The sequence below is a fragment of the Rhinopithecus roxellana genome, chromosome 12 (genome assembly GCF_007565055.1).
Source record: "Rhinopithecus roxellana isolate Shanxi Qingling chromosome 12, ASM756505v1, whole genome shotgun sequence".
NCBI lineage: Eukaryota > Metazoa > Chordata > Mammalia > Primates > Cercopithecidae > Rhinopithecus > Rhinopithecus roxellana.
In genome coordinates, this window is record NC_044560.1 from 15781672 (window position 1) to 15794757 (window position 13086).

The 13086-nt window shown below is 44.3% G+C and overlaps 1 protein-coding gene across 2 annotated transcripts in view; it reads left to right on the forward strand.

Annotated features, from left to right (window-relative positions):
• Nucleotides 1–13086, forward strand: part of ARID1A (AT-rich interaction domain 1A) — an 87200-nt gene that overhangs the window by 34879 nt on the left and 39235 nt on the right. For both annotated transcript variants that reach the window (XM_010380402.2, XM_010380403.2), the window contains exons 3-4: nt 734–1186; nt 2893–3009. In XM_010380402.2, the coding sequence (XP_010378704.2) occupies nt 734–1186; nt 2893–3009 (570 nt within the window). The remainder of the gene's footprint in view (nt 1–733; nt 1187–2892; nt 3010–13086) is intronic.

Sequence of the window (13086 nt, forward strand, 5' to 3'; positions counted from 1 at the left end):
TTGACAAAGTTTTCTATCACTTATATTTGATACTCATACTGAAAATAGGGAGAGAATATAAAACAAATTTTACTTCTAAGACTTTAAAGCAAAGTATGCCTTTAATATAGAAAATTGTCTCTTTTTTTCAATAGAGGAAAGATGAGGTAATTTATTTATTTATTTACTTATTTTATTTTATTTTTTTGCCTGCTTACTAAATATATACCCAGTGACTAAAATAGTGCCTGGTACAAGTAATCGAGTAGGCTCTCAAATATTTTTTTTGAATGAAAACTAAATTAAAGAACCAAAGTAGCTAGTGATTTGCACACTGTCTGAATTACTAAACCATAGGTTTTCAGTTGGCTGAGCCAGGCTGCTATTGACTATTCATTGTGGTTAGGGTACAGATTCCTAACACTTATAAAAACATTCTAGGCCGTGATAAAAAGAGTAGGCTCATTGGTAGAAACAGCTGCTCTTAAACTCGTGTTAGTTGTTTCAATAGTAAATAGTGTAAATTTTCAGTGGATAAATGTCCACTTGTAAACAAACCACCTAAAAACCCAGCTTGGCCGTCCTTCCTAGCTCAGTTTAGGCAGGGATGAAAGAAAAACCCTGGGCCTCCTAAGTATGAGGCCTTGCATGCTTGCTTTCTATACTCATCCTCAGTGCATAGCTTCTGACAAAACACTTCATCTTTCCTCATTCAGGAGTGTCAGTGCTAAAAGTATATTTTCGTTTCCTACAGATTCCTCCTTATGGACAACAAGGCCCCAGCGGGTATGGTCAACAGGGCCAGACTCCATATTACAACCAGCAAAGTCCTCACCCTCAGCAGCAGCAGCCACCCTACTCCCAGCAACCACCGTCCCAGACCCCTCATGCCCAACCTTCGTATCAGCAGCAGCCACAGTCTCAGCCACCACAGCTCCAGTCCTCTCAGACTCCATACTCCCAGCAGCCATCCCAACCTCCACATCAGCAGTCCCCGACTCCATACCCCTCCCAGCAGTCCACGACACAGCAGCACCCCCAGAGCCAGCCCTCCTACTCACAGCCACAGGCTCAGTCTCCCTACCAGCAGCAGCAACCTCAGCAGCCAGCACCCTCGACGCTCTCCCAGCAGGCTGCGTATCCTCAGCCCCAGTCTCAGCAGTCCCAGCAAACTGCCTATTCCCAACAGCGCTTCCCTCCACCGCAGGTAAGATATCCTTGCCCTCCTGCCCTTCCCTGTGTGTGACCACAGACAGCTTGGGGGTTAGTGTCATGAGAACTTTACTGTACAGAGTGGTTCTCTAGTGTGTGCTTCAAGACCAATTAAACTCTGGGTAAACATGATAACTGGATTGATTGAACTAATAAAGGCATAACCTCCTTAACTACATAAAGATCCATAGCTCTCCTTAATGATGAAGAAATAGGGCAATGGAAAGTTGTATAGATGGATAAGAAATTAAAGATAATGGGACTGGTTTTTTTTTTTTTTTTTTTTTTTTGGTAAATCAACATCAGAATTTGAGCATCCAAGTGAGTTGGTCTTTTTTCAAAACAGTCACTTTGAGAGGTGGTACTGTACATTCACTCCAACTGCCATTCCATTCTGCTGTCACTCAAAATATTTGGATCCCTTCATTTGGAATTGCCACCAGAGCTGATACCACATTCTTTTTTTTTTTTTTTGAGGCGGAGTCTCACTCTGTTGCCCGGGCTGGAGTGCAGTGGCCGGATCTCAGCTCACTGCAAGCTCCGCCTCCCGGATTTACGCCATTCTCCTGTCTCAGCCTCCCGAGTAGCTGGGACTACAGGCGCCTGCCACCTCGCCCGGCTAGTTTTTTTGTATTTTTCGTAGAGACGAGGTTTCACCGTGTTAGCCAGGATGGTCTTGATCTCCTGACCTCGTGATCCGCCCATCTCGGCCTCCCAAAGTGCTGGGATTACAGGCTTGAGCCACCGCGCCCGGCCTATACCACATTCTTTAGAATACTCTCAGTGGTGGTAAATGTTATTTTTTGTGGGTGGATTTTGTTTGGGGAAATAGCAAAAATTCATTTGGAGTTATGTCTGGTGAACAAGATATAGGTAATAGCCGGGCGCGGTGGCTCAAGCCTGTAATCCCAGCACTTTGGGAGGCCGAGACGGGCGGATCACGAGGTCAGGAGATCGAGACCATCCTGGCTAATACGGTGAAACCCCGTCTCTACTTAAAAAATACAAAAAACTAGCCGGGTGACGAGGCGGGCGCCTGTAGTCCCAGCTACTCGGGAGGCTGAGGCAGGAGAATGGCGTAAACCCGGGAGGCGGAGCTTGCAGTGAGCTGAGATCTGGCCACTGCACTCCAGCCTGGGTGGCAGAGCAAGACTCCGTCTCAAAAAAAAAAAAAAAAAAAAAAAAAAAAAAAAAAAAAAGATATAGGTAATAGAGCCTAAAATAGCATTTGGGGCTTTATTCTTTGTAGAGCCCAAAGAAGAGAGATGACTGAATGATGACAGGTCCCCTAAAAAGTTTATGTATTGGTGGCACTGTTGGAATAAATATCTCATCCCAAGGTGATGTCTTTGAAGGAAGCAGTACTCATTTTAATGTAGAGGATCTAGCATGATTTTCGTGGTTTCATTGGTCTCATTCCTTGATAGATTTAACTTGAAGTTGGCCATACATTTGCATTTAACCCCAAGAAATAGCCCTCTGTAGTTAGCAATGAATGGGTGACAGTTCTGCCAGAAAGAGTCCACTGCTGACATTCTTGCAAGTCACGGCTTGGATTTTTCTGGCCTTCAGGTAATACTGTTTGCAACTGGGCTTTCTCTCACACTCATGAGAGACAGTTCCATAACCCTTTCACCATGAGGTAAGCTTGCCTGGTTTATCAATACCAGGCCATCACAGCTTTTGTTTTTCTTGTTGTAGGAGCTATCTCAAGATTCATTTGGGTCTCAGGCATCCTCAGCCCCCTCAATGACCTCCAGTAAGGGAGGGCAAGAAGATATGAACCTGAGTCTTCAGTCAAGACCCTCCAGCTTGCCTGTGAGTATTTCTGCACCTTCTGAAAGGTGATGGGGCAGAGGAAACCAAAGCAAACTAGTTTCTGGTTGGAAGTTTTGGTAATTTTGATCTAAATGAGTAAGTTATTTCTTGAATTCAAGGAACTTAAAGGTTGACTTGTAGATGTCTATTCTGTCTCCCTGCCCAGGGAATAGGTTTATGATCTGTTTAGTTTGTTTTTGTTTTTTTAAATATTGTGCTTTTAGACATGGACCCACATGAGGGGCAGAGAAGATGGAGATATCAGAAGCACTGTCTGCTCTCCATCAAAGTTGAGAAAAGTATCAGTTTCTTGACTTGACTCTTAAGGGCTTAATTTTTAGGCTTTTGGCTTAATGTTTAGCTACGAGGTAGGATCCTGGGGCAATTCAGCATGCATTGTCACATTGAGCATTGCTGGAGCAAAAGCAGTTTTCTGGTGGTGATTTTGTGTGACTACTGTTTTTTTTTTTTTTTTTTGGTAGAGTACTTGATGCCCAGATGCTTAATTATGGAATCAGGTATTTATTTATGGAATGGACTGACCATATCCTGAGAAAGGCAGTATAGTCTAGTGATTAAGAGCTTGAGCTCTAGAGCCAGAGTTCCTGGCTGTTCAGGCTTCTGAGGCCAGAATGCAGATAGGACGTCTGAGACTGTTTCTCAACAGAGTTCCTGGCTCTAGATTCTGCCACCAACTCTGTTTCGTGGGTGTGGTGGTGAACATTAAATAGGTTACTAGAGAGCGCACACAAGCACTGCACATTGTAGGCACTCCATAAATGTCAGCCTTTGTAATCATCGCCTCAGAGGGCATTGGGACTGTACTTTATACCTGAAAGGCAGTTAACACCAACTAGGTGGTTGTAGGAACCTTTACTGTTAGTCTTAGCTCTGTGGGCAAGTTACTCAGCCTCTGAAAGTTAATCTGCTGGGCACAGAGATAAAATAGGCTACTCTGAAATCTAGTCATCTGGTAAGATGGTGGGTAGCAAACCCACCATGACAAATCCTGCTTCAGATAGGAAATGAAAATTCAGCCACATATCCAGATAAGAATCTTTTGGAATTTTGACTCTACTTGGATTTAAAGCCTGTGTCTTCATTTATTCTGACCTGAGAGAAATGGTTTCAGGATCTCTAAGAAATAGGTAGAAGGCGGAAACTCTCTTCATCATGAAGCTCCTCCCATGGATTCCCCTGAAGGTCTCTGAGACACCTCAGTAGGGCAAGGTGTGCAGAATCCCTTAGTACCTGGTGTTCAGGCTTCTGAGGCCAGAATGCAGATAGGACGTCTGAGACTGTTGACTTTCTCAACTGAGGAATTGGGGGAAGGAAGTGCCTTAATAAAGTGATCACTCTTTGTTCCCTTCTCATTAGTGTCTGTTGCAATCCTTTTCTGCATCCTGAACTTCATTGGAATGTGCTTTTTAACCTGATTCAGTCAGAATGTGTAACCACTCCCTCATCATCTGTGGTCTGTGGCTAAATCTGGGTGAGGTGCTATTGTGTCAAGAACCCAAATCGGTGGATTTCTGTCAGTGCTGTAAGTTGCTTTGTTCCGAAAAGTTTTTGCTTGCTTCTGGTGACCTTTTGATAGATCTGTATTTGGCTTTTTTTCTTTTTTCTTTTTTTTTTTGGTCCTGAGAAGCCTTGTATCCAGAGATTGTACATGTCTTGTAAGGGTTGGGAATCTTAAGAACTTCTTATCTGACCCACTAAAGTAAAGGTGAAGGTTTTGGCAGCCTTTTAGGCCCAGGGGATGTTGTTCCTGGGAAGCCTATCACAAGGAACATTCCCAAGTTCTGACTTTTTCTAAAGATTCGTCCAAATGGGTCATTTGCTCAGTGGTAGAAGCTCCATGTGGGAGGTAAGCTGGCTGGGTTATTGGCATCTTGTTTTTTTGAATTGCTTTTTATCCCTTTGCTACTTGGACAGGCATCAAAAAGTGGTTATTCTTTGAAATTTTGGTTTAATGCCAGATTTGCCTACGCAGGCTAGGAAGCAGCCCCATCTGAAGAAATGAGAAGTTGGATTCCCTACAAGAGCCCTCTCCTTTCTTAACCAGTTGTGTTAAAGGATCCCTAGGTTTGCCAGTGCATCCCATCACTAAACAAATGTTTGTGAGGTACCTATTGGCACCAGAGCAGATTGCAGGCTGGCTGGAGAGCAGGGCCTCGGATTTCACATTGCCCTCCTTACTCATTCACGTTACCTCCCTGGCCCTAAAGGCATGATTGTGACCCTTGAATATTACAAATATTAAATTTTGAGGAGTCTGTGCTCAGCTATTGATGCCAAGCCATTTAGGTGCTATTATCCTGATCATGTTATCCCTATATTTAAACCTCTCAATTATTTTTTCATTAATCTTAGAATAAAATCCAGATTTTTTTTTTTTTTTTTGAGAGTTTCATTCTTGTTGCCCAGGCTGGAGTGCAGTGGCACGATCTTGGCTCACTGCAACCTCCGCCTCCTGGGTTCAAGTGATTCTCCTGCCTCAGTCTCCGGAGTAGCTGGGTTTACAGGTGCTCGCCACCACACCCAGCTAATTAATTAATTAATTAATTTGATATGGAGTCTCACTCTGTCGCCTAGGCTGGAGTGCAATGGCACGATCTTGACTCACTGCAACCTCCGCCTCCTGGGTTGAAGGGATTCTCCTGCCTCAGCCTCCCGAGTAGCTGAGATAACACGTGCCCCCCTACCACGCCTACCTAATGTTTGTATTTTTAGTAGAGACGGGGTTTCACCAGGTTGGCCAGGCTGGTCTCAAACTTCTGATCTTAGGCTATCCACCTGCCTTAGCCTCCCAAGGTGCTGGGATTACAGGCGTGAGCCACCTTGCCCAACCTAAAATCCAGAACCTTTAATGTTAGACATCAGAAACACAGGTTGCTGTTCCCTCTCAGCTCCCGTCCCCTGTGTCTTTCTCATTCAGTAGGTCTGGAATGGGGCCTGAAAATGTGCATTTCTGACAAGTTTCTCTGTGATTCTGTTGGTGCTAGACCAGGGGTGGTACTTTGAGAACCTCTACTTTATTCTTTTTTCTCTGCCTTGCTCTTGGCTTTCTTTCAGTTTCTCTAAGGCATCACGTGCTATTTTTTGCTTTCAGACCTTTGCACACACCCTTCCCTTTGCCTCATACTTTTCCCCTCAACTCCTCCTGTTCATCTTTCAGACTATATCTTAAAGATTGTTCCTTCAGAAAACTACTACCTAATCAAACTTCAAGACACAGCTTAAATAACTTCTATGATGATTTCATTGACTAAAGGCCATTGTTAGTTTTCCTTAAAAAAAAAACAAAAAAGGGCCAGGCATGGTGGTTCACGCCTGTAATCCCAGCACTTTGGGAGGCCAAGGCGGGTGGATCACGAGGTCAGGAGATCGAGACCAGCCTGGCTAACATAGTGAAATCCCATCTCTACTAAAAATATAAAAAATTAGCCAGGGGTACCTGTAGTCCCAGCTATTCGGGAGGCAGAGGCAGGAGAATCGCTTCAGAACCTTAGAGGCGGAGGTTGCATTGAGCCGAGATTGTGCCACTGCACTCCCAGCCTTGGCGACAGAGTGAACTCCATCTCAAAAAAAAAAAAAAAAAAAGGTGTAGCTGGTCGCGGTGGCTCACGCCTGTAATCCCAATACTTTGGGAGGTCAAGGCGGGCGAATCACGAGGTCAGGAGTTTGAGACAAGCCTGGCCAACATGGTGAAACCTCGTCTCTACTAAAAATACAAAAGTTAGCTGGGCGTGGTGGTGGGCGCCTGTAGTCCCAGCTACGCAGGAGGCTGAGGCAGGAGAATTGCTTGAACCTGGGAGGTGGAGGTTGCAGTGAGCCGAGATCGTGCCATTACACTCCAGCCTGGGCTACAAAAGCGAAACTTGGTCTCAGAAAAAAGAAAAAAAAATTAGTTAACGCCCAGGGTTCACAGAGTTCTGATTTGTTGGATTTGGGATTTGGGCATTGGTGTGGTTAGCGGCTGTCCCAGGTGAATCCTGATTTGCAGGTAGAGATCTATTCTAGACTGTATCAGGTTCCTTTGCTATAGTAAACTTTTTTTTTTTTTCTTTCTTTCTTTTTTTTTTTTTTTTTTTTTGTGACGGAGTCTCTCTCTCTTGCCCAGGCTGGAGGGCAATGGCACAATTGCAGCTCACCACAACCTCCGCCTCCTGGGTTCAAGCGATTCTCCTGCCTCGGCCTCCCAAGTAGCTGGAATTACAGGTGCCCGCTAACACACCCGGCTAATTTTTGCATTTTTAGTAGAGACGAGGTTTCACTATGTTGGCCAGGCTAGTCTTGATCTTCTGACCTAGGTGATCTACCCTCCTCAGCCTCCCAAGGTGCTGGGATTACAGGTATGAGCCACGACACCCAGCCTATAGTAAACTCTTAGCACCCATACTTCTTGTCAGTGCTTAAATATAATTTAAATTACTTATTTATTGCAAGTTCAGTGAGGGCTGACTTGCTCCCTTACTTACTGTCATAGTGCCTGGCATGTAGTAGGCTCCAACTTACTGAACAGATGAACCTGAGCAGCGTTCATTATAATGCTCATTCAGGAACTATACATCTGACAGGAGCAGCTTGACTATATTACCAGATTGTTGTTTCCACTGCTAGGGCAAAGCAGGTATCACAGACTGTCATGGGGAGACACAAACTCCATTTTAGAGAATGGATTAATTTATTTGTGCCTCCTGACAGTGGCCTTAATAAGTGAAGTTAGGCTGGGTGCCTTTGGCTCACGCCTGTAATCCCAGCACTTTGGGAGGCCGAGGTGGGCAGGTCACGAGGTCAGAAGATCGAGAGGCCATCCTGGCTAACATGGTGAAACCCCATCTCTACTAAAAATACAATAAGTTAGCCAGGCATGGTGGCACGCACTTGTATTCCCAGCTACTCGGGAGGCTGAGGCAGGGGAATCGCTTGAACCCGGGAGGCGGAGGTTGCAGTGAGCCGAGATGACACCGCTGCACTCTAGCCTGGGGGACAGAGCAAAACTCCATGTCAAAAAAGAATAATAAATAGAAGAAGTGAGGTTAGGGTTTGTCATCTATCTTGTAAAACGTCTACCATTTCACCTTATGTTAATAAGGTTGCCAGAAGTGGTGGCTCATGCCTGTAATCACAACATTTTGGGAGACCAAGGCGGGAGGATCTCTTGAGCTTAGGAATTTGTGACCAGCCTGGGCAACATGGTGAAACCCTGTTTCTAAAAAAAAAAATACCAAAAAATTGCCAGGTGTGGTGGAGCATGCCTGTAGTCACAGCTACTTGGGTAGGCTAAGGTGGGAGAATCATTTGAGCCTACCGTGAACTGTGGTTGCGATTGCACTCCAGCCTGGGTAAAACAAATGAGACCCTGTCTCAAAAAAAAAGGTGGTTGGAGGTGATTCTTGTAAGGGATATGTGAGCAAATCTAGGTGTTTCATTAAGGTCTTTATATATATTCTTTGTATAAAAAAAGACAAAGTTTCACTATGTTGCCCAGGCTGGTCTCAAACTCCTGAGTTCAAGTGATCCTCCTACTTTGGCCTCCCACAGTGGTAGGATTATAGGCATGAGCCACTGTGCCCAGCCCAGGTCTTTAATTTCTTCATTTTGGGATAAAATCTTTAAAGGACTCATCTGGAAATTGGTATCTAACTTTTGATAATAGTCATTTTTAAGAGCATATGGAGTTTTATCTTAAAGCTTCTATTTAAATGATTCTTCCAAGTGTATGCCGTTTCCCTAGAATAATGAATGCTTGCCTTTTTTTTTTTTTTTTTTTGGAGACAGAGTCTTGCTTTGTTACCCAGGCTGGAGTGCGCAGTGGCACGATCTTGGCTCACTGCAACCTCCGCCTCCCGGGTTCCAGCGATTCTCCTACCTCAGCCTCTTGAGTAGCTGGGATTACAGGTGTGCGCCACCACTCCCGGCTAATTTTTGTATTTTTAGTAGAGATAGGGTTTCACCACGTTGGCCAGGCTGGTTTCAAACTCCTGACCTCAAGTGATCCACTCACCTCAGCCTCCCGAAGTGCTGGGATTATAGGATCAGCCACTGCACCCAGCTTCTGTAACTTTCCTTACTGAGACACATTTGTGAATTTACATTTTGGTCTCGAAAGTATACCTAAGATAGAGTAATGGAAAATGGATACGGGATTGAAAGCTGTGATCTGAAGAGGTTAGCTAGTGCTTCACAAACTTTAGCATGTGTTAAGAATCACCTCAATTACTGCTGCTACCTGAGAAATTCTGATTCAGTGGGTGTGGGCTGGGACCTAAGAATTTGCATTTCTAACAAGCTCTGAAGTGATACAGATGCTGCCAGTTCGGAAGACCACAATTGGAATGAGACTGAGGTAGGTAGTAACCTTCTGAAAAGGGAAGGAAAAAAAATTACCAGACTAGGAAGCCATAGCGGTAACTAGAATAATAGTGGTGATTTACACTATAGTTTGACTCTTGATGATTTGGAAGGCACACTGTAGGTTAAGAATGGTAGAAAGAAGAGACTTGAAAGAAACTAGACCTCCTGTAACTGTGGCCTCAGTGCAGTTTATTCCTGGGTAGCGGAACCCTTGCCCTGCCAGTACCACCCTGGGAGCTCCACTGCTCTATGGTGCTTATCACTGGATCCCTTCCTTTAGTGGGGCCACACTTAGTTGGTCACCAAATCTTAGTCTACCACAGAAATGGTTTTTGCTTTTGAGTCTGGTTTCCCCTCTCCACTGCCTTTTGTTTTTTCGGGTCCCTGTTATCTCTCACCTAGTATCTTGCCACAAACTTCTGACTGTTCTGTTTCTTTTCTTCCCCTTTTCCTTCCAAGTCTGTCCTCAACATAATCACCAGAGTGATCATCTTTAAACAAACAAACAAACAAACCTGGCCAAGTTACATTAATGCTTTAAAACCTGGCTACCTGTTGTCTGTAGATTTAAGTCCAAGTGTGACATACAAGTAAGCTCCTTTGGGATCTGGAGGATGAGGAGGGATGTAGGTAAGTTTCCTGTCCCTGGAGTAAAAGCAGGCACACTTTTTGCTGTGGGTGTTATGTAGAAGACAAGTAGACATTTGACAAGGGTTGAACTTGCATGACTTCTGAGGTCATTCGAACTCTTGGGTCCATGATTCTGAATATGATACGGTTGCTATCCTGAAGGATCCTCCTGTGTTTCATTAGTAAAATAGACATAAAACAGAAGACCATGTGCCTGTATGTTATAATGAGTGCTGTCAGAGTTCGGCAAAGTCACTGATCCATTTATGTCTCAATAGTTGAAGAAAGAAGTCTTGTTGAAGTTCAGTCAGTATGAGCTAGATGTGAATGTATTTAAGTGGTTACAAAAGGAAGGAAAGTCCAGCTTGAGCAGAAGCCATGCAGGAATGGGGATGAGGTGAAGTATAGATACTTGGGGGCTGGTCAGCTTCCTGGGGTGGGAAGTAAAAGGAAGGAAAGCTAGATCACAGGGATCCTGCTGAGCTTCAGCCATTTAGATCTGATCTATGGGCTTACAGATAGGTAACTGGTGCAATCATGTGATAAAACTAATATTTTACCAAAATGATCCATTAGTTTATAGTATGCTTTGAAAAGGGGAGAGTCTTAAAGCAGTGGAATAAGTTAAACCATAGAACTACTTCTGGCAAGAGGTATGGAGTTCTGCTCCTTCTGTCTCATTTGCATAGCCACCTGCTCCCACATGTGGAACATGCAGGAAAGAATATAGGACTGAGAATAAGTGGGTTCTACGGGGTGGAATATTTAAAGATTTTGATTGACTGGTGGGCAGGGGGAGTCTCATTTTTGAGGAGAAGTTAAATTCCATATTTATTTTGTGGAATATAATAAGATTTCTGAAAACAAATGTCCAGTTTCTAGTTGGAGATAGGAGACTGAAACTTAGGTAAGACCTGAGTCTGGATATGAGTTTGAGAGTTAACTGTGTGGTAGTTAATAGTTAAACCATGGAATGAAACAGGCCTCCCAAACTGTGGAGTTTAGAGATAGAAGCCAGATGGAGCTCTGGACGATGCCAGAGGCCATCAGGTAGAAGCAGCCAACAGAGAGTTGGAGAGATCGGAGAAGGACCAGGATTGTGTAATATTTCTGGAAGCCAAGGGAGGAGGGAAGATGTCAAATTCTTATTTCAAAGAAAATAGGCAGTTGGATTTGTCATAAAGCATTTTATTGGGATCCTTTTTAGATAAGGAAAAGGCCTGATTTCTGAGGGCTTGAGAAAAGGAAATGAACAAGGGAAAGGGAAAGAGCACTCTTGAAAGGCACTGAGAAAAGGGAGAGTCTGGCTGAATCAGTTCAGTTCCTCCGCTTCATCCCAAAGACCTGCATATGTATAAGGCAGATGGAAGAGGGAAAGGGGAAGGTGCTAGCAGAATATTAGGAGGGTATAAACAGGCACGTCTTTCTGGAATTGTGAGAAAAAGGAATCAGGCATCCACTGGGTTAATTTCTAAGGGGCACTATACCCTTGGCTGAAAAAAAGGTTATCTTAAAGCCTGTTGTTGAAGATTTGGGTCATACTCATTTCCTCAGATTAGGTAGGACTGGATGTTATTGATACCGGGAGGGAGGTGGAGAATAGAATTAGGATTTGTAATGTCTATCAAATTATCCCTTGAGTTTCTGAGCCATTCTTTAGATTTCACTTGACATCTTAGCTATTACCATTCATGTTTTTACTTCTGTAATGCTCTCAGACACTGAGATCTTGGTCTAGAAAGAGGAAATGGGAGGGAGCTATGCTGTCCCTGTAGAATCCAAATTTTAGAGGGCAGGATTAAGGCTAGGCAAGGAGCTACAGTCAACATCAGTTGTTCTGAAAAGATAGGAATTAGAATGTACAGAATACTCACTCCTGTTTTACATATGAAAACCAAGGGTCAGAATCAAGATTTGAATCTAGCTCTGATATTTCAGGTGAAATATTTCCTCCAGCATCCCACCCAGTAAAGGAAAGACATGGACAATCTGATCCTGTCTTCATTTTTAGGCAAAAGACTCAGCTCTTTGCCATTTAGCATTTACTAGACTTGTCCTAAAAGAAGGAATGTCAATGGATTTCCATTTTACTTCTGTTTTCCCAGACATCCCTATGATGGAGGCACAGATGAGTTGCGGAAAGAGCGGGTGGTAGGAAAGAAGCCAGACATATGGGACCTGCTTGGAGGAACTAGCCAACTAGGGAATCACCTCAAACAGTGAACCGTTGACCAGAGTTTGGTTCCTGTGTTGGATGAGAGCAAGCCTTGTTCTGTCTCTATCTTCTTAGAACATACTGTCCTGGTCAATGCTAACTTTAGTCAGTTAGATCCTTGTGACTCAGTGTGGTCCATCGTCTAGAAGCACCAGCATCACCTGGAAGCTTGCTAGAAATATAGATTTTCAGGCCCCATTCCAGATTTATTGGATCTGACTCTGTTAATAAGATCTCTAAGTGATTCATATGTCTAATGGTTTAGAAGCACAGAGACCCTGACAGCTGAGAATAAAATTTTCAAATGAAATACCAAGCTGGTAGGCCAGACACGGTGGCTCACATCTGTAATCCCAGCACTTTAAGAGGCTGAGGCGGGTGGATCATGAGGCTACTAAAAATACAAAAATTGGCCGGGCGCGGTGGCTCAAGCCTGTAATCCCAGCACTTTGGGAGGCCGAGACGGGCGGATCACGAGGTCAGGAGATCGAGACCATCCTGGCTAACACGGTGAAACCCCGTCTCTACTAAAAAAAAAATACAAAAACTAGCCGGGCGAGGTGGCGGGCGCCTGTAGTCCCAGCTACTCGGGAGGCTGAGGCAGGAGAATGGCGTAAACCCGGGAGGCGGAGCTTGCAGTGAGCTGAGATCTGGCCACTGCACTCCAGTCCGGGCGACAGAGCGAGACTCCGCCTCAAAAAAAAAAAAAAAAAAAAAAAATACAAAAATTTAGCCAGACATGGTGGCACACACCTGTGATCCCAGCTACTCAGGAGGCTGAGGCAGGAGAATCGCTTGAACCCGGGAGGCGGAGGTTGCAGTGAGCCGAGGTCGCGCCTCTGCACTCCAGCCTTTGTGACAGAGTGAGACTC